The 19,625-nt window shown below is 43.2% G+C and overlaps 9 protein-coding genes across 9 annotated transcripts; 5 read left to right on the forward strand and 4 right to left on the reverse strand.

The window, feature by feature from the left end:
- Positions 1–437: 437 nt before the first annotated feature.
- On the forward strand, positions 438–2,110 carry O0I10_008247 (uncharacterized protein; the record flags this gene model as incomplete). The annotated part of the gene is made up of 5 exons (XM_058488253.1): positions 438–441; positions 538–738; positions 809–956; positions 1,072–1,133; positions 1,203–2,110. The coding sequence occupies 5 exons, from the start codon at positions 438–440 to the stop codon at positions 2,108–2,110; spliced, it is 1,323 nt and encodes a 440-aa protein (XP_058340938.1).
- Positions 2,111–2,970: 860 nt separating this feature from the next.
- Positions 2,971–4,367, forward strand: O0I10_008248 (uncharacterized protein; the record flags this gene model as incomplete). Its single annotated transcript, XM_058488254.1, has 4 exons — positions 2,971–3,298; positions 3,365–3,483; positions 3,541–3,816; positions 3,876–4,367. 4 exons carry the CDS (start codon positions 2,971–2,973, stop codon positions 4,365–4,367), a joined length of 1,215 nt encoding a protein of 404 aa, XP_058340939.1.
- A 1,683-nt stretch (positions 4,368–6,050) lies between these two features.
- O0I10_008249 (uncharacterized protein) lies at positions 6,051–7,188 on the reverse strand (the record flags this gene model as incomplete). The annotated part of the gene is made up of 5 exons (XM_058488255.1): positions 6,051–6,185; positions 6,256–6,426; positions 6,496–6,722; positions 6,789–7,006; positions 7,067–7,188. 5 exons carry the CDS (start codon positions 7,186–7,188, stop codon positions 6,051–6,053), a joined length of 873 nt encoding a protein of 290 aa, XP_058340940.1.
- Positions 7,189–7,929: 741 nt separating this feature from the next.
- Positions 7,930–11,422, forward strand: O0I10_008250 (uncharacterized protein; the record flags this gene model as incomplete). Its single annotated transcript, XM_058488256.1, has 18 exons — positions 7,930–8,238; positions 8,301–8,427; positions 8,482–8,586; positions 8,645–8,781; positions 8,836–8,886; positions 8,947–8,957; positions 9,020–9,087; positions 9,147–9,292; positions 9,353–9,511; positions 9,578–9,682; positions 9,746–9,779; positions 9,840–9,959; positions 10,024–10,107; positions 10,168–10,223; positions 10,277–10,383; positions 10,438–10,624; positions 10,689–10,751; positions 10,805–11,422. The coding sequence occupies 18 exons, from the start codon at positions 7,930–7,932 to the stop codon at positions 11,420–11,422; spliced, it is 2,487 nt and encodes an 828-aa protein (XP_058340941.1).
- Positions 11,423–11,975: 553 nt separating this feature from the next.
- On the forward strand, positions 11,976–12,281 carry O0I10_008251 (uncharacterized protein; the record flags this gene model as incomplete). The annotated part of the gene is made up of 1 exon (XM_058488257.1): positions 11,976–12,281. One exon carries the CDS (start codon positions 11,976–11,978, stop codon positions 12,279–12,281), a length of 306 nt encoding a protein of 101 aa, XP_058340942.1.
- A 608-nt stretch (positions 12,282–12,889) lies between these two features.
- O0I10_008252 (uncharacterized protein) lies at positions 12,890–13,320 on the forward strand (the record flags this gene model as incomplete). The annotated part of the gene is made up of 3 exons (XM_058488258.1): positions 12,890–12,892; positions 13,000–13,089; positions 13,156–13,320. The coding sequence occupies 3 exons, from the start codon at positions 12,890–12,892 to the stop codon at positions 13,318–13,320; spliced, it is 258 nt and encodes an 85-aa protein (XP_058340943.1).
- Positions 13,321–13,367: 47 nt separating this feature from the next.
- On the reverse strand, positions 13,368–15,019 carry O0I10_008253 (uncharacterized protein; the record flags this gene model as incomplete). Its single annotated transcript, XM_058488259.1, has 4 exons — positions 13,368–13,711; positions 13,777–14,123; positions 14,198–14,623; positions 14,700–15,019. 4 exons carry the CDS (start codon positions 15,017–15,019, stop codon positions 13,368–13,370), a joined length of 1,437 nt encoding a protein of 478 aa, XP_058340944.1.
- A 776-nt stretch (positions 15,020–15,795) lies between these two features.
- O0I10_008254 (uncharacterized protein) lies at positions 15,796–16,512 on the reverse strand (the record flags this gene model as incomplete). The annotated part of the gene is made up of 4 exons (XM_058488260.1): positions 15,796–15,899; positions 15,963–16,169; positions 16,236–16,271; positions 16,338–16,512. 4 exons carry the CDS (start codon positions 16,510–16,512, stop codon positions 15,796–15,798), a joined length of 522 nt encoding a protein of 173 aa, XP_058340945.1.
- A 1,258-nt stretch (positions 16,513–17,770) lies between these two features.
- Positions 17,771–19,229, reverse strand: O0I10_008255 (uncharacterized protein; the record flags this gene model as incomplete). Its single annotated transcript, XM_058488261.1, has 6 exons — positions 17,771–17,830; positions 17,887–17,940; positions 18,006–18,161; positions 18,224–18,285; positions 18,363–18,611; positions 18,677–19,229. 6 exons carry the CDS (start codon positions 19,227–19,229, stop codon positions 17,771–17,773), a joined length of 1,134 nt encoding a protein of 377 aa, XP_058340946.1.
- Positions 19,230–19,625: the final 396 nt, after the last annotated feature.

The raw sequence follows: 19,625 nt of genomic DNA on the forward strand, positions 1-19,625 counted from the left end.
TATGACGCTATGGATCAACCCTTGCCCTGAATGATCATCGACGTTAACAAGGTTATGGCGATTGCTTTCTGCTTGCTTACCATGGATTGAGGACCAATCATCATTTAGCCATTCAAGTCCGCCGCATATAGCTTGGCCTGAGGCAGCAGAGTTCATACAACGACGACTTTGCAAGGTCCCGCATTTGTCTCTTTTTTTTTTTCCTTCTTCTCACTCATCAACACCAAGAAAGCTTGTTCAACCGTTTTGTTTATAACTTTTTTTCCCACCTTTCTCTTTATTTACCATCTTTGTTTCTTTATTCCGCCTATACATACCTTGTCGTTAGCGTGGCTCTTTGTACAAAGCACACCTGTCATTTGGAAACCACCTCTCATTCTCTCTCTCATATACACACACACAACTACTCGTACCTGTTTTATTTGAGCATATATACCATGAGTAAGTGTATACGAAAGGGGTGCATGTGTGTACATGGCTTCAAGTTGGCACGCGACATTGACCCATTGTGTGTGTGTGTGTGTCTGCTTGCTATAGCTGCACCTGCTCGTCGTAGCGTACGCACCCAGCCACCAAGGAAATCAACTTCCCGATCGACTACAGTGACCCAACCACCTCCATCGTTGCAACACGATACCCATTCAACTGCTGAAGACGACGACGACGACGACGAGGAGCTTGACCAAGAAGAAAGCTCGGATGGTGGATCTGTCACTCGTTGTCTTTGTGGAGAACAACGTAAGCTATCAATCATGCTGGGTCTATGTCTTATCTCGAACGCGTGGCACTCATAAAGGTACCTATGCAGATAATGTGGGTCTGATGGTTCAATGCGATCGATGTGAAGTATGGCAGCACTGTGATTGCGTGGGTTTGACTGAGAGTGATATGCCCGATCTTTATTACTGCGATCATTGTCAACCCGATAATCATGTCTTGTACAAGAGCCATGGCCGGTAAGTTCATACTTGAGAATGGGGTGGGGGATGAGCAATCTCATACATGGGGGTTGTGGGAATATGAGAAAAGGTTAGTACGTAGCATTATGTGCTGAGTTATATTCAATGGTAGATATAAACGAGCATATGATCCGAATGGTAACTACAACAACAACAAAAAGGAGGATCACCAATGTAAGTAACACCCTTTTGGGTTCTTTTATACATGTTCATACTTTACTCATCACCTCGTCTCTTTTTCAGATCCGGCTAATGGAGATGATGCAGAACATCGCCCTGTGAAAAGGAGGAAACGGCAAGATACCTCTCGACGTGGTAGGAAACGCCCTTCATCTCGATCTCAAAGGAATAATGCAGCATCAGCATCCGATAAACATGAAGATACAACAGAGGATGAACCACCTGAAGATGAAGGATCAACTTCCCCTGCAACATCGACCACTCCATCTATACCTGCAACCGTTGCCACCCATGCAACAGCACATTCAACCAACGCAATGACCACCTCTATCACCACTGGCAACAACAACAACAACGGCATCACCACCACTACCACTACTACCACCATTTCATCACCTTCTTCACCAAGGACACCTGCACCACCTTCCAACAATACCATTTCATCAGCAACAAAAAAGACATCGAATGGAAGGAGTAGGAATGGTCCATCACCACAGCAACAAGAGAAGCGTATGAAAAAGGGATCACCACGATTATCTACACCTGATGACATGCCTTCTTTGCATCAACCGTATTGGGATCAAGATGGATTACCAGTACGCGAATCATCACCACCTGCCAGAATCAAGTATCCAAATCCAAAAATGTCGATCACAGAGATGAACAAGCGAGCACGACAAATATTGGATTATGTCAGCAAGCTACAAATTGATATGGCAACCAAGAGAAGGGAGAGATCAAATTCTACCTCCTCCGCATCATCATCTTTAAGCAGTGCATCGACGCTACCCCTGGCGGAGGATGATCATCAAAAATGCGTCAGCCCTACTACACCGATCCCCGCTCTGGAACATCAACAACAACAACACCAACAAGTATTACCACCTGAATCTACATTGGAAATGATGGATCGCATCACTCATGACCTTGTCATGTTTCAACGCAAGTTTGGTTCGTCCCTCAAGCGATGAAATGTATTCCCAGGATCCTATGTTGTGTGTGCGCTGGGAACGTACATACATTTGTGGATCGACATTTGTCATTGTATGACACACAACGCATGACCACCACACACATCTCTCTTATTCAACTCGTTTATATTCCAAAATCGTGTATCTTCCTCTCTTTATATACATCCAAACACGCACACACACTCATACATCCCTCTTTGTCTCTCTCACTTTTTTTATTTTCGCTTTGGATTCTTCTTTTACCCGCTACAATGTCTAGACTCTTGCGGAATGAAGATCTCTAAAAATCTAACTTGAACCTTTTCCACCTTTGCAAACACACATACACACGCACCTTAGCTACAATTGTAAATCTTTCAAAAAAGTGCTTAAATCAAAAGGAATGACGCAAGAGTGACAGATGATGCTTCTATTGTGAGAATACGTTTATGAGTGATTTCACGCACACAGCCAGCAGGGGGACAAGGATCGAGAATAAGGGAATCTAAAATTAGGGAGCAACAAAAAACTGAGACAACGCACAGTAACCGGGTATGGACAATGGGTCAATTGGGGGGATCAGAGCGGTAGTGGCGGACTAATAAGGCTCGGTAATGTTGCTAAGTTTCAGTTTTCAGGCCATCGCGTGTTACACTAATTCTCTCATGTCCTTGGAACACTGACACCGAGATACGAAAAAAGAACATCGGGCTAACGAGATCTTCACCTCGTTTTTACCTTCTTTTTGTGGGTTCTTTTTTAGTATATAAAAAGCCATCCCTGGCGACAACCCAACAAATCACTTCAATTGCTGTTTTTTTTCCACTTACTCGATACATTTTCCCCTATTTCGTTCATTTATTGTCCCTTTGTCGTTCCTTATGTTCAAGACCGCCATTATTGCAGCAGCAGCTATTGTTGGTGCTCAAGCTGTTACTACCAACTACACCAGCACCACCGACCCTACTAAGATCAACATCCCTGATATTGACCAAACCACCTCGCATGATCCCGCTAAAGAATGCACCTACTATGAATCGGATTACACTTACAACAAGGCCGAGTGGCCCACCGTTTGGGATACTGCCACCACCAACGGCATGAACACCAGCGCCGAGTTCAAGGCCCTTTGGGACTCCATTGACTGGTCCAAGGCTCCTAACGTTCAGCCTCGCACTATTGGCCCTGATGGTGGCCTTGTTATGCAAGGTAGCTTCATACATTGAAGAATGTTGTCTTGTAAAATCATTCGTACTAAACACAAGAATGTAACAGGCTACGATACTCAAAACGATCCTGATTGCTGGTGGAGTAGCTCTGGTTGTACCGTTCCCAAGCTCAAGGATGTCAATGCTGATATCTATTATTGTGATGAGCCCGAGACTCTTGGTTTGGTAAGCAAAAATTGCGCCACATTTACATCCTTTGTATTCTGACATCCATCACCATAGACCTTTGATGATGGTCCCAACTGCTCCCACAATGCATTTTATGATTTCCTCGAGCAAAACAAGCAAAAGGCATCCATGTTTTACATTGGTTCCAATGTCCTCGCTTGGCCCTATGGTGCTCTCCGTGGTGTCAAGGATGGTCATCATATTGCTGGTCACACATGGTCCCACAAGCTTATGACAACTCTTACCAACCAAGAAGTGCTTGCCGAGCTCTATTATTCCACCAAGGCCATCAAGTATGTCACTGGATTGACGCCTTTACATTGGCGACCTGTAAGTGATTGAATTGCATTGTAGCATATATTCAAGGACACTAACTCCTTGACTTTTAGGCTCAAGGCGATATCGATGACCGTGTTCGTTGGATTGCCACTCAACTCAACCTTACTGCTATCCTCTGGAACATCGATACTGATGATTGGGCTGCCAACTCCATGCCTGGTGTTACTACTGAGACCGTTCAACAAAACTACAAGGACTTTATTGAGATGGGCAAGAATGGTTCTTTCGCTGAATCTGGTGCTTTGATCCTCTCTCACGAAATCAACAACATGACTATGGACATGGCTATGCAAAACTACGAGGGACTCAAAGGTGCCTATGATCACGTCATTGATGTTGCCACCTGCAAGAACATCACCAACCCCTACGTTGAAGACTCCATCACCTTCCCCACCTTTGAACAATACATCAAGGATGGTGGTAAGACTAGCGGTGGTAGCTCTACTCCTGCTGGTGATGGTGAATCAGCTGCTTCCTCTATGGCATCCATCAATGGTGCTCTCTTTGCCAGTGCCTTGTTTGCTGTTCTTGCTTTCGCTTAATCGTTACATCTCCCTCCATCTCATCACTTCCTCCTCCTTGAAATCCGACTCCTGTATTCCATAATAAAAATTCAGCAGATACACATCCTCCATGTATGTCTCTATGTATCATTCACTATTTCATCTATGGTCTTCTCTTTTACAATGATGATGTAAAGTATCCTTTATGTCGTACTACACAAAAGAGTCGATCTCTATGATGTGTACGCGCGCGCTGTAATAGTAGAGGTATGGATGACAATTATATGCCAAAGTAAATTAGACTTGCAGAATATGGTTTGGTCGCAATTACCTGGATCGGGCACATGCCTGTTTGCGTTGTTACACAAAACGATCTGCAATCTGCTGCTCGCTTTAAAATTTTTCTTGGCATACGCATATCCCGAGAATGTTAAAACTTGATCGACGTGGGTGACAGAAAGTTACCAGGTAAATGCTTCAACAAGGCGATCACCCGGTTGGCATTGCGTATACACAAGCGTGGGATGAAAAAAGTAACCCATGACTATGCTACGGTGTGTAAACACGAAATGAAACATGATTTTAGGTTCTAGTCTCTAGTTACTACTATTAGCATGCATGCTCTTTACCACGTTGGTATGGGTCGATGTATTTGTGTATGCAAGGCGGCATTGCAACATGTGAGTACCTTTCGGGGTTAATTATTGGGATCGCTGTTTGTGTAATAGAAATAGCAAAAAGGTGGTAGTACACGCTGGGATGTGCCTCGGCCATTGTGCTCTCATCCTCACATGATGAATACCATGGCAACCCACCTCTATTGCAACGCATTACAACAAAGGGATGATAGCTTACAACGTAAGAATGATTGATCATGCACCTTTTTTCATGTATGAAGTCATCCTCTTCAGACATCTTAGGTGTCAAATATTGGGCTATTCTATTTATACAACCGGAGGCTGCGTTGTTGGTTCCTTTTTTCGTGTTTGCTCGGTATCCTTTAATCAATTTTCTACCTTGCGCTCCAAGCCGATGGCTTCCCGCTGTTCCGGTTTCAAGCATAAATCAATGACCGTTTGCATAGCATTGCATTGAATGACACGTGTAATGTGCCATTTGATGAGGCATGTAGTAAACCCACGTGGTTAGTAAGGGGACGTACATCATACATCATGGTCCCTAAATGTTCTCAATTGCTGACTAGGAGCATTATACTAAGAAAGATTGCTTGTAGGACAATGCATATTCAAGTTTGATGATGCCAAGGCACGATCCAGAATCATTAGTATCATTCAGACGCTCTATTACCCCACCACATAATAGCGTTATACATTTGACTATCGTCGTTAGTGTAACGATTTTAATAAATTAACAACCACAAGCTCGCGTAGACTCGCCATGGCACTAAGTTAACCCTTGCCATAATAGCTGTGGCGTGTTTGCAGCTATAAGAGGAATAAACCATGATCGATTGTGGCGGTTAGACCCCTTCACAACAAATCAATTTTTGACCCTGAAAGTGCATGACCCTTATGCAAATCGCGTTTCTTGGCAGCAGCAGCATCATCAAGGATAATAGATTCTCCCATATATATCCATCTCACTCGCTTTTACATCATCAAATGTGGAATCATTGTTGTATTAACATGCTAATTGAAAGAAAAATGGGAGGTTTCATCTGTTTGGGCTGTTGAATGTATGATGCTGAAAGGTGGGGATAATCTATTGAAAGACCTTGCGATCGCTCAATTCGGATTCTTCCATCTTGGTATCCGCAATTCGGGCCTTGCGTTCATCCGTAGCCTGAAGTCGGTTCTGATACTTTTGAATCTTATCTTTACGCAATGCAGCACGGATCTAATACAAGTACCATGTATAAGTCAACACCTCCTTCTCATCTCAAATGCCAATCCATCGAGATACTTACAAAGTTGGGGCTCACAAACTCTTGATTCTCGTAAACAGTGGGACCACCAAAAGAGCCATCAAAGATACGGATCACCGTCAAACAGAAACGAGGACCAATCTCAACGAGGGAAATGTCACCCTTGTCTTTGCTTGTGAATCCAGGAGTATTCTCTTTGTTCTTCTCCACAACCTTGAATGATACAAAGCGTTACAACATCATTCATAGGACCATCCTCCATTCCTTTTTCTCCCTTTTTACCTGATAGTTTCGGAACCAGATGCGGTTGTCTGCAATAGAGAATGAAAGCACGTGATCGAAGAAGGGTTTTGATCGGCGAGAGCCCTTGGGAACATTGAAAACTTGAGCCAAAAGTTCCTTGAGCAATGCCCAGTGAGGTGCTGACTCGAATGACTTGTCGAATGAAAGAATAGGACGAGAACCCTTTAAGCAATTGCCAGTCATCTTGAGCTCATCCATGGTATGCACTATACAACAATAGCGCTTATCAATACATACATACACTCCTCTCTTTTCATCCTTTTCTCACTCACAGTTTTGAACGTGGAACTTGACTGAGGGACCATTGGGAGTCTTTGCCATCCATAAATACAAGTCTTGTCGCTTTCGCACCTCGAAAAAGACGCAGTTGTTGCAGTTGTTGAGTTCAGCGAGCTCGTTCAAAACAAACAAGTTGTTCTTTGTGTCGAATTTCGAATCCTTCTTGGCATGAGGCATCAAACCTTCGAGATCGGTGAGCAAATGGCGGTAACTATCCCATTGGGCCGTTAGCAGATCGATCAAACAAAAGTCTACAAGAGGGATCGCTTACCGATAGACAATACCACGCGAGGAGAGCATCAAGACACGTTGCTTGTTGACCCGTTTATCTTTGCTGCTGCTGCTGCTGGAGCCATTGACTTTCTTCTCGACTGACTTGTATACGGAGGCCATTGTGGAAATGTCAAAGATCTGAAAGAGCTGCTGAAAAAAATAGTGCAAGTCCGGCAGTGTTTGTATCCCAGACCAGCCACTTAGCTTACTGCTTCCTTTCTAATGCACGCACAGCGATGTGATCCACTTCAACTAGAATCCTATTATGGCATCCCATAGTATCTAAGTAGACACAAAAAGGACATTAAAGATAGTTTGATACAACAAAATCTCTTTTGTTATGGGCGCAAGTGATAGATGGTTGCTGCTATTAGAGAGTTGCCACCTATCGTATTTCACGCATCTTTCCTCTATGATACCACCTTGATTGATTACACAATCAAAGACCAAGAATTGACCCTTGTTGTAGTCATTCTTAGTGTTTCATTGTTATCCTGCCTTTCATTGTCGTCATCGTTGTCATTGTAGTATTCGACTTTGTAATAGGGTAAGCCTTGATTGTATTGGTATCCATGGCAATGGATCATCACATAGATTGCTCTTGTCATCCTTCGTCGATGATTGCTCTTGATCCAATTATAGCGTTTGGTTCTTCTTCATGATAAACAACCCTTCCTTACGGAGCATCACTCATTGTTGTTCCTTTTTACACCAACACACGCACCCACAGCAATACACGATGATGATTCTCTTGTATACAATCAAAGAAGATGATTTACTAAAGTCATGTATTGCATGTATAATTGTGAAGGAGAAGGCTCTATGGACCGTACGAGATATAAACGACGTATAGACAATTTCATGCAGCGTTGCTTGACGTATCCAAGAAATCAACAAAAAGAGACAGTAACGGAGCTTCAATGGGATTTGACTACAGCAGGATTTTTCTGCGGCAGTGGATACTCTCTCCTTCGCACAACGCACACGCACGTCCTTATGGAAACTGATACGCCAAAAGAAACAGCCGCACCTGGAGATTGGGAAATCACCAATGAAACAGCAGTCGAGACGACAGCGGAAGAGGAGCAACAAGAGAATGAGAATACCGAGAACGGCGTGACAAAAGAAATTCTGAAAGCTCTCGATGACTTGCCTGGTCTCATGGAAGAGGTATAGATACGACACGACTTGCGCTCGCACTCAATGGGCCTGCTAACAATGCGTCATTGTAGCATAAAAAAGACAGCACCAATTATGAGCTCAACTACAAGCTAGTGGAGTGCTTGAAATATCTCAACATGCCAGAGTTCACCGAGAGCGCACGTGAAGACATGCACAAGTTGTATCCTCTTACAGAAAGTGAGTGACATCTTCCATCACTTTGATTCCATATTAACCTTGTTTCTTCTATAGGTATGTGGATGGATTGGATCAAAGATTATAAACTTGCGGCAACAGATACAGAAGGCATTCGCAAAGTGCTGTCATTGTACGAGAAAGCCAGCGAGGATTATCTTTGTAAGTCAATGTCATATACTCAGGATGTCATTGTTCGCTCACAACAACACGCTTGTAGCTATCCCCATCTGGAAATCATTTGTGGAATATGTTCTGGAGCTCTTTGACAACCAATGGAATAACGAGGACCGCGTCAATAGGACTCGTGCCAATCTCAAAAAGGCTGTACAAGCAACAAAGTGGCATATCTCTCAAGTAAGTTGTGATTCTAGGAATGCGATCAATGCAAAGACTAATATCCTTTTACAGAGTCAAGAAATCTGGAACCCATATATTCAATTCCAAGTCGAATGGTTGGAGGTAATAAGCGGGACGCGTGTGTGCCTTCTTTCATCTCAACTGATTTACATATCTATTTAGCATCTTGAAAGGTATTGGAAGGATGAAGGGGGTATGTCGAGAAGAGATTGGATGCTAAATCATTGGTATATAGTCCAACATCAGAGCAGCTTGATCAAGTGACGCAGGATTATCTCGATCGATTGGGCACGCTTCATACAGGTAAATGGGGGATGTTCAATCTAGGTAATAACCGTTGTATTCACACCACCTTCTTATAGATCATGAGAGCACATTCAGCCAATATTCGACATTCAACACCAAGTGGGATAATGCAAACTACGAGAAGAACATGGTCAGGGCCAACAAGGTGTATTCAAAAACAAAGGCAATGATGAATGAATGTGATTACTTTGAGCTCAAGCTGGTAAGTGGGTAGGGAGGGTGCTGTTAAATGAGCTAGCATGTAACGTTGTGCATGTTTTAGGCTGAGAGCGGTTATAGCTTGGCGATGTTTTGCGAATACATCGAGGCTATGAAGCTCAAGGAAAAGTCCTTTCTGAACTATACCCAAAATCTCTATGAACGCGCTGTCGCTTTGTATTGCACTGATGTTGCTCTTTGGGATGATTACATTGTATTCTTGGTGAGTAGTCCTCGTTACGATGCGTGTGAATGTTCATGATATACTAACAAGAGGATATGTATATAGCTGGATCGTGCCCGTATACCTGTTGTGTTGGAGTCAGTAACCAAAAGAGCCATCCGTAATTGTCCATGGTCAGGTGTCTTGCTAACACATCACGCCAGGAGCTTGGTAAGCATACGAAGGATGGATCTAAATGACTTTTTTTCTTCTGACAGTACTTTGCTTATATAGGAAGCTCGCGATGCGGAACCTAGTCATGTTCTCGGTATGTTACTCCCCGTTTCTTAACAAGGAAGAAGAATACATACTCACGTGCACTTCATAGAGGTTTTCAAGGCTGGCACAGAAAATAAGACACTGATGGCAAGCCAAGAGGATATCATTGCTCTTTACCTCGGTAAATGTGATTATCTCCGGCGACGTATTGACTTGGACGTGGAAGATCGTAAGTATAATTTACAAAATGGTGTGTATTCGTTGATGGGTAGTAATGCAATCATTTGTGATAGATGGCGTTGATGAACACGGCACACCTCTGGTACCAGCGAAGGCACTGCGCCTGACAATTTTAGACGGCATTGCAAAACTTCAGGGTAAGTCCAAGTGGAGGAGCATATACCCCCCTTAATGAGGCTATTTATACTTTATTACAGACCTCAATGCTAGCGATCCTTATTTCCGCCTAGAACGATACGCTACTTTTGTGGAGGTTTGTAATAATAACGTACGTGAATTGGCATCCAATTGATGATGATTCTGTAGATTACACATGGTGGCGACCTCGCATACGTAAGGGGATTGTGGGAAAAGGTCGTCAATAAGTTTGGCAAAAACGTGGAAGCATGGTTGGCGTATATCCAGTTTGAAAGGTTCGTAGTTGCTTATCTTTGGAATCAACTTCTCCCGCTAACATCTTGGATTAGATCCGTTGGAGATGTTAAAAAGTGCGAGTCTTTATTCAAGCGTGCCATTGCCAAGCAACCAGATGATCCTGAACGATTGATGCATGCATGGTTAAATATGGAACACGAAGTTGGATCCTTGACGTCAATGCAAGATGCCCTCGTCCGTATCAACAAGAAAACAAAGATGTTGACTCAACAATGGCAGGTACGTGGTACAAAAGGTACTTTTTTATCAAACGAATGGATGGATTTATGCATCTTCGTTTTAGGCTGCCTATGCAATGGAAGAAGCCAAACAAGGACAAGAATGGGAAAAAGCACTCAAAGAAAAGGTTGGTTTACTACAATGATGTATGGGGTGATGAATTAACAATTGGATCTATAGCAAAAGAAAGCCCAGCATCGCCTCAAGCTGAAGCAAAACAGGAAACAAGCACGATCGGCTGAATACGCATCACGAGCACCTGTCAAACGAAAGGCGGATGATATGGATGAGAATGCACAAGAAGATGTTGAGCCTCCTCAAGCTGATACGGAGGTGGAAGTTACTACTACAACAGCATCATCATCATCATTAGCTGAATCCTCGCATGTGGATGATACCGCTACAGCAACAGCAGCATCAGCCGAATCCTCGCATGTGGGTGATACCACTACTACTACAGCACCAGCAACAACAATTGAAGATAACAATGCTCCATCGACATCACCATCTCAGACCAAGCGTCGTCGTATTGAAACGAATGAAGATGAAACCACAGCCAATCGATCAACTCGTACAGGTGGTAGAGGGCGTGGTAGAGGAAGAGGATATCAAGGTCCCACACGACTCCTTGGACGTGGAATAGGACGTGCTGGCAGGTTGGCTATGCCTTCTACCCGACCAACACCACAAAATCAAGATGCATCAACAACAAGTGAACCTACTGAATCAGCCTCAGAAGAATCAGCAAAGCCCAAATCTCAAGATGATTTTCGTGCAATGTTACTTGGCAAAAAATAAAGCTTGACATTTTCCACATGACTTGTAATCCTTCTCGTTCTCCTTTGTGAAACCAACCACCAAGATAGATAATGCGCTTATGTAGCAGCAGCTGATGTTTACATGCCAAGCAAATGTGTCACAGCCGAGATACATGTTACTGCGGTGGTGTAAGATCCAAGCTTTTCCCTTTCTATTATAGGACTATCTCTCTTGCGAATGATATGGTATTAATAAATACACATTTGAAATCACTGTGATGAATCTTAAAAAGGACAACGGCTAAGATCAATAAGCAAAGCTATCGTTGTGCCTCGAGGATCCGGGTTTTGTTCCGATTGAGTCATGCAAGAAGTGCCAGCAATTGAGTCAAATGGGCGGTAATTCGGGTCGCGGCTGAACCGGGATAGACATTTGTTGCGCGGAAATGCGGGTGAGTTTTTCTACCAACCACATCTTTTGCACTCCTTTTTTTCTCACTCCTACTGCGTGCGTGTGTGTGATGATAAAAGCGCCAGGTGTTCGGGTCGCAGATTATTTTATTTCTCTTCTTTACCCACTTTTTCCCTCCATTATGCAGACAACAACAAGGAACACTACCTATGAAACTAATACATCCGACGACGTCTTTTCATCCTACAATGGACTCTTTATTACCAAGGAGAAATCATTATCAACTCGATGCATCGATTGCCCCACCGTACAAAAGACAAAGACGCGATCCCAACTAGAAAACAAAGAACACCACCATGACGACAAGGATGATACATGTACCAAGGAGGAAGAAGACGAGTTATTACCTTGTCGATTATCAAGCTCGGAAGCCAAGTTTACTTTTTGGAAGGACATCATGATTGCAATTTGGGCTACGACTCCGTGAAAGAACTCTTTTCTCGGTCGTTTTTTGCCGTATAGCCAACTTTTTTCTCTCTCTCGTCTTGCATATACATTCATACCAAAGCGCACCCACACAAAGCAATCGCTTTAATATACCAACCTCCTTCATCATCCCATCCCCCATCCACCGCATACCTAGCCATCTTTTTTCACTCATGTTTGTACTTTGCCAAAATGAAAAGAATACATCATGCATCATTATACAATAGCGTAAACAAGAATAGGGTGATGAGTCTGTGCGACTGTTATATAACCAAGAAGAGGAAGTTGTAAACATCAGGTGCTTTTTTGTGTTTTGAAGCAAACAAGGAGAAGATCACAAACGACGATGCATGATTGCTTCTGGTTTATGATTTGACAGCGAGCAACGACGGGTGTGTTGTGTGCTGCATATTTTGAAAAGGGCGCTTTGAATAGCTTCTCATCCAACCAAAAAAGTCCATTTGGCACTCAGTGCTCCATACCTGCCATTAATTGCTTTTCCTCACCTGCCGCGCTTTTCACTTTATCACCACACGTTCGCTCACTCTCTCTTTCTTTCTTTTTCACTCTCTTTGTGTGTACATTTGTCAATCCTTTACCCATACAGTCATGGTAAGCCTTGTTCGAATTGGGAATGGGATCGCCCCTTTATTGTGCATTGGGTCCCAATGGGTGCTATGTTTCGGATCATCCTGACACACGACTTTTTTTCATTGTAGAGCACAGGCACAGACAAGGCAGTTGGCGCTGTAGCGTTCTTTTCAGCGATTGCTATCTTTGTATATTATACCTTGTGGTCTCTTGTCATGGTATGTGTTTCATTTGGATAAGGATTGAATTGGAACTGATATGGGCGTGGATGATGATGATGATAGCCATTTGTCGATGAGGACCATCCTTTACAAAACTACTTTCCACCTTGGGAATATGCTATCCGTATACCATTGGTGATTCTCATTGTGGGTTTGACGGTGATCTTTAGCTTCCTAGGATTAGCTATGGCAAAGAGCAAGAATGCACAGACGAAAAAGGCCAAATAAAATGTGTGGATATTGATGATGATGATGATGATGATATTGAGACACTTTTATTGCTTGTGTTGTTGTGGAACGACTTTTGGTTGGCGTGCCTTTTGACGTGCCAGCAGGATAGGTTCAGCCATCAATACCAATGCCCATCCAACGACATACACCCATACATGGAAGAAATTCAATGCACGCCATACTTGACACGTACGCGACCAATACAGCAAATCAAAAGGCGGGACCAAGAAATCGACAGTGCCCATTGTGCATATAATACCCAATACGTCGTACACTGGTTTCAACATTGGAAGTGGATCCTTGCCATCAGGTGTCATAACAAGGGGTCGAACACAACGACGAATACGACGACCCAGCATTTGATAAAGACCTGTGCTGATGAACAATACTAAAAGATGGCACCGATATTACAATTCATGCATCCATTTGGAAAGGGGATATCGACAAACTTACAATAATAGCCAGGATGGAAACCATGCCATACGCTGGAAACGACGTAGGTAATGATGGTTGCTAAGGTGGTTGGCTTGGTATTGGGAGGAACGAGACGCACATAGACATAATGCTTCAGCCAATGATTAGCGCCAATATTCCAGTTGTTGGTGAGGGATTTGTAAGAGTCGGCGAGTTCGCAATAGCGTAAATTATAGTTGCTTAGTCTATCCCATCGATGTTGCCCTGTTTTCGTATCCATGCCATTGTATCCAAATCCACTCAAAATACAGCTTCCTTCAGAAAGTGACCATACGCAATAATACTTGCATCGCGTAGATGTGGCACCCACGAACACAAACCAAAGTCTATAATACCACATGTGTGTGTGTGTGTGCATAAATAAAGGGGATCAATGATCCGAAGGGTGCTTTCGTTTTACCTTTTCAAAAAGGATTGTGCTGCAAAGCTGGGTTCCAAGGCAAGGACAAAGCTGTAGGAGGGTGCCACCATTGTCAAAAACAAGATAATGACCAAACTCTTTGCAAGCACACGCATAGTGGCAGGCCATGGTGACAAGTGTGCATCTTTGGATAAGAAAAAGTAATGCGTGTAACGGATGTAATCCATGTACTCGCATGTTGGTCCTGTAAGGAAACCACCGAAAAAGAAGATCCAACCAAAATACTCGATCCAACTTGGGTACTGCTTGATCTGCATACGCTTGTTGTAATCGGTGACAGCACCCATCCTTCCATCGCGTATGTTGAATCCAAACGAGGATAGTTTGATGGATACAATCATTAATGCACCTGAGTAATCCAACTCGCCATCACCTTCCACGCCCTTCATTTGACGATCAATATGGCTACGTAGTTTTACATGCACACACACACATGATCAGCCATCACTGTATCCTCTTTACGCTACTACAAAAAACTTACCATGCAGCCATACTTGTCATTACAAGCACAAAATTGATCCAGGGGGCGTTTTTACCATCGTAATACTTCATAAAGAGGTACGTAACCAAGCATGTCATGGTGATGTGGAGAAAGCCTTCATAGAGCCGTAATACGCCCACCATGGATATGACCGTGAATGCAATAGAGAATAGGTGCTTGATCATGGGTTGATCGGGTGGGAGTCGACGATAGAGGAGGGCACTTGGATAGGTTGATAGGATACAGGTAATCAACTTGAGTTGATCTCCTGTGATTTGACCACCCATATAGCTTGCTAGCTTCTCGAACAAAGGATCCATCTTACGTCTCTATTCTTTGATGTACTTTTGGTGGCAAATAAAAGAGGAGGAGACAAGACCGGGAAAGATTGTAGTGAAAGGAAAAAAGGGGAAGAAGAATGATTCACACACGCACACACACGCAACAGTGACAAAAGAAAAAGGATAAAAGAGGAGTACGTAGTAGGATGGGGTAACGGGGAGAGCCAGTAAATGTTCACGAGAAGGGGGTTCTCTAAAGCAAAGGGGAGCATGTGCAATGAAAAGGGATATGTAAGCAACGAATTAAAGAATGGATGGATGGTGGATGGCTCGCTTTTTTTTCCCAATAGCGACACTGGTTATCCCACACGTGGAGAATTCATGGTCATGGGCAACGCACCGGACGTATGTTCTTTATTTTTTGTGGACCACATGTATCCTATCTCTTGTTGCCATGGATACCAGATCCATCATTACTATGATACTTTTTTAAAGTGCAGGGGCTTTATGCGTTGACAGTCTCCTTGTTGATGCACATACATACACACACATTCAGGGACCTTTTTGCAGCTCATGGCGAGTACATTGCTTGTTTGATAAATGCGTTTGGTTGTATTGTTGTTGTTGTTGTGACAAAGAAATCAATGATGCGAAAAGAGCAAAAAGGGAAAAACAAGAGGGAAGCTGGTTGGTATTATGGAATGACGATCATGATGTTGTTGATGGGAATATGAAGAGGGCGAGGGCGAGTGAAAATGGACATGTAGTGTGTTGTGTACAGTAATATGGGTGATGTCTGATGCTGTTGTTCTTCTCTACAAGTTGGATTTGGTGACATACCAGGCCATCTCGTATTCCTTTTGTGTAAAACCACACTTTTCATAGAATGGGATGTTCTTTGCAGAGCAATCAAGGATGACTACAATGATGATGTGAGCTTATCATCCTTTTTTATCCCCCATCCCTTCTCCTTTTAACTTACCCTTGTAGCAGTTTCGCTTTGCACCAATGTACTTGAGTGCCTGGATAATGCGGAGACCAAGCTTCTTGCCTTGTTGTTGACCGTCTACTGCAATGTCTTCAATATGACCAACGAGACCGTTGTTGTGAACAAATTTGCGTTCAACAAAGATAGTGCCTGCAGCAACCACCTTGTCGATGCGGTCATCACAAATGGCAATGGTGAAATCTGGAAAAGAAGAAGCAAAAGAGTGTAAGAGTCGGACTTGCATGGATCATCAATAGGACAACTTACATTCATGGTTGTGTTGCTTGAGATAGTTGAAGCGTTCTAATGAAAAAGACAATCGTTTATATGAGTCATCCATCCTTCATTTATAATAAAGCAGCAACTTACCCATCCATTCTTCCTTGGTTTGGTTACCAACTTCAGTCAAGACTTCCAAGACCTTCAAGAAACCGCGTTCGTAATCATTAGCGCGCAAAGGACGCAAGGTGTAGCCTTCGGGTAAAGCGGCTTGGACTTGGGGAGAGATAAGAGATTCGTCAAAGAGAGCGATTTCAGCAACCATGATGTGTATTGTATGTTTATGAATGAATAAAAAGAGATATAACAAAATGGAGGATGTTGAATGCGTTGTTGCTTTATATATTGGTGTGTCCAATCCGATTGACAGGTTCCGCGGTTTGGCCTCCTTGATTTCCGCGGGATGCTATTTTTTGCCCTGGTCGCACACAACACACGCACCACACACACCTCCACACAACCACGTATCCCATAATTGATACCATCGACGCTTAACCTAATATCGCAAGAGGAAAATATAGCACACATGGGCTGCATCACTTTTCCCTCGGCATTTGACTTGACATCATCATCGCCATTATGATCATGATGCATTGTTGTTGTTGTTGTTGTGATGATGGATAACAAAGACGTCTCTCATTGATTCAATGGATTACGTTGAAGCACCACGTGCACGATGAAATTATTAGGTGCCTGCACCAAGGCGGTATTCTCTTCTCCTTATGGGCCCCCCACATGTATCTTCTTATCAATGCTCCGATCTGTTAATTCCATGGATCCAGCCAAAGCAAAATGCAGTTTCCACTTTTGGAACGCCGCAATTCTACACAAACCAGAGACGAGCACTGCTGTCAGTTCGGTCTCCCTTTCTCTTTGGGTAAAACCAATGAGCAATGTCCCTGCATACATCCATCCATAGCCAAGTTATGGTAATGATGATGGTAAACCCTAGTACAACAATGGCCTCTTCATTGTACATAAAAATGTGCATAATGAAAATCTTACACCAAGAACAACAACATTGTCAATGTTCATTTGTACAACCGATCTGTCATTGGATACATGTAAGTAGGCTGCTCCACCATCACTGTAGCTGCTACCTACTACTGCTATCATTTGTTGCAGTACATGTACGATGCTGCACATGGCTGCATGCAGCAGCAGCATCACGCAAGGTCTCAATCGCATCAACAAGAACAACCTCCTTGAAACTATGTATTCGATTATTCTATGTGTGCGCACGGTTCGTTGTTTGTTTATATGAATGACTATCACATTCATTCACACAATGTGTCACACTACACTCTTTGTCGTTCCCACCACTACCACCAGGAACATGCTCTGGGTGTGCTTATGGCTGAAAAATGAAAGATGAAAGATGGTATCTCGTTTCTTTTATATATAAAGTTGGTGATATGATGTTGTTAGGGGGGGGGATAAAATAAGAGAGACTTGAGAGAGAGAGAGAAAGAAATGGTATAAGGTGTTGCTTGATGTAAACTTTTTTTTTTACGTGATAGGTGTTATGTGGTCTCGTGATGTTCGAGAAGCCGAACAAGACCTTCAATACGATAGTATTTGGCCTATGTAAATAAAATGTCAGGTACGTGTACGTCTTTTTGCCGAATCATTGATATACCTCTTGCAAGAGCTCTTGGCACAAGGCATCATCTTGCAGCACTGCGGGTGGAATCTATCATAGATAAAAAGTCATTTACGACTGAAAGAGGAAAGAGGCACCTGCTTGTAGTAACATACCCTTGAATCTCGTAAATAGTTGAGCACCATCCGGAAGCAATGGGGATCACGGTCAATAAAGTAGGATCCATCCTCCTCGGCTACCAAACGATGACGTCCTGAAAACATGGTTGCCAATAAGCTGTTTTCATCCTTCTTCAAGGTGCTCAAAGATGTCTATGGCAAAGCATGTGAATATCATACACAAGGTTCATTTTTCCCCAAGTTTGAAAGATTACCTGATAAACCTCTCCACCAATGTTGAGCTTGATCTTATCGGTTTGCTGAAAAGTGGTTGTTCCTATAGATAAAAGATGATACAACTGGGTTGGTGGGTGGACCGTGTGCGAGTTTTGTGTGTGTGTGTCACTCACTTACCATGAGCCTTGTGATCAGTGGATGCCTCAAATGAAGCCTTTTCCCTATCGAGCCGGTTGCGTTTGTTCATAAGGCCACGGCACAACTCGCTATAATCCGTTGCCAGGTGACCTTGGAAGTTTTCTTTTGTCCTATCAAACTTGGCTTCCAGCTCTCTCAAATCTTGAATAGTATGCTCCATGTTGGCAAAGATGTCTTTCTTTTTCGTGTAATACGTCTCTTGCAACATCTTGTACTCGGGTTGATAGTCTAGATAGATAGATAGCTTATGTAAGAAATGATATCACTCTCTGCTTGAATGTATATGTATGTACCATCCCATACACTGCCCCAAGCGCTGTTGGTGTTGAGACTTGAAAGCGTGCTTCGAAGTCGTTCTACTTGATCGTCGTCGTCATGGCGATAGTAGCCATGGCGTGTGAAATCGAGCTCATCCAAATGATCACCAGCATAACGAGTGGGTCGACCCGAAGACGAAAGAGGTGTGGAAAGTGAAGAGGTGGTGGTGGTGGATTCATAACAAGCTGTTGTATCATAAGCAGGTGGTTGCTCGCCAGCACTTGTGGGTCCTGGTGTGGTGGGACTTTGTTCCTGGAAACGTACAGCAGGATGTGGTTCTTGTTCATCCACAAAAGAGTGACGATATTGACGTTGTTGTTGTTGTTGTCTTTCTTGTTGCACGTAATAATGATGATGATGATTAGTAGTAGTGGTGGTAGTAGGAGTGGGAGCCACCTCGCCACTTGATGCGTTGTTGCTGTTGTATTGCTCCATGACGATGCCAGTTAATGTCCGCTGTGGTAACTCGGGCGACCTGTGTGTGGGAGAGTGTGGATTGTTGGGTGTCCAATATTCGGCATGATCCATGTTCAACGTGGCCGAGCACACGAAAAGAAAAAGTGAATGGTGTGGCACAACAACAAAAAGAAAGAAGAGAGAGAGAAAAAGAAAGAGAGAAAAACGACCACCACGAGAGCAAAGAAACAAAGCCTGTGCGCGTGAGTTATCCATTTTTGGAAGATCGAGTTCCTCGCACAACACTAGATTTTACACACACACGCACACACATGGGTTGCAAAGAAAATGATATGCTTGCTTGTTTGCTGCGTATTACATTAGAGAGAGAAAAAACGAATGGTGATGGTGATGGTGGATGAAACGATGGGGGGAGCAAATACATGAAATATAAACGGTAATGGGTAAAGCTGCTAATGATGATTGTTGCATGATGTTGATATGAGGTGGTGGTGGGGTATTCTTATA

This window comes from Lichtheimia ornata, assembly GCF_029851405.1.
Source record: "Lichtheimia ornata isolate CBS 291.66 chromosome Unknown scaffold00043, whole genome shotgun sequence".
In the NCBI taxonomy this organism is placed as follows: domain Eukaryota; kingdom Fungi; phylum Mucoromycota; class Mucoromycetes; order Mucorales; family Lichtheimiaceae; genus Lichtheimia; species Lichtheimia ornata.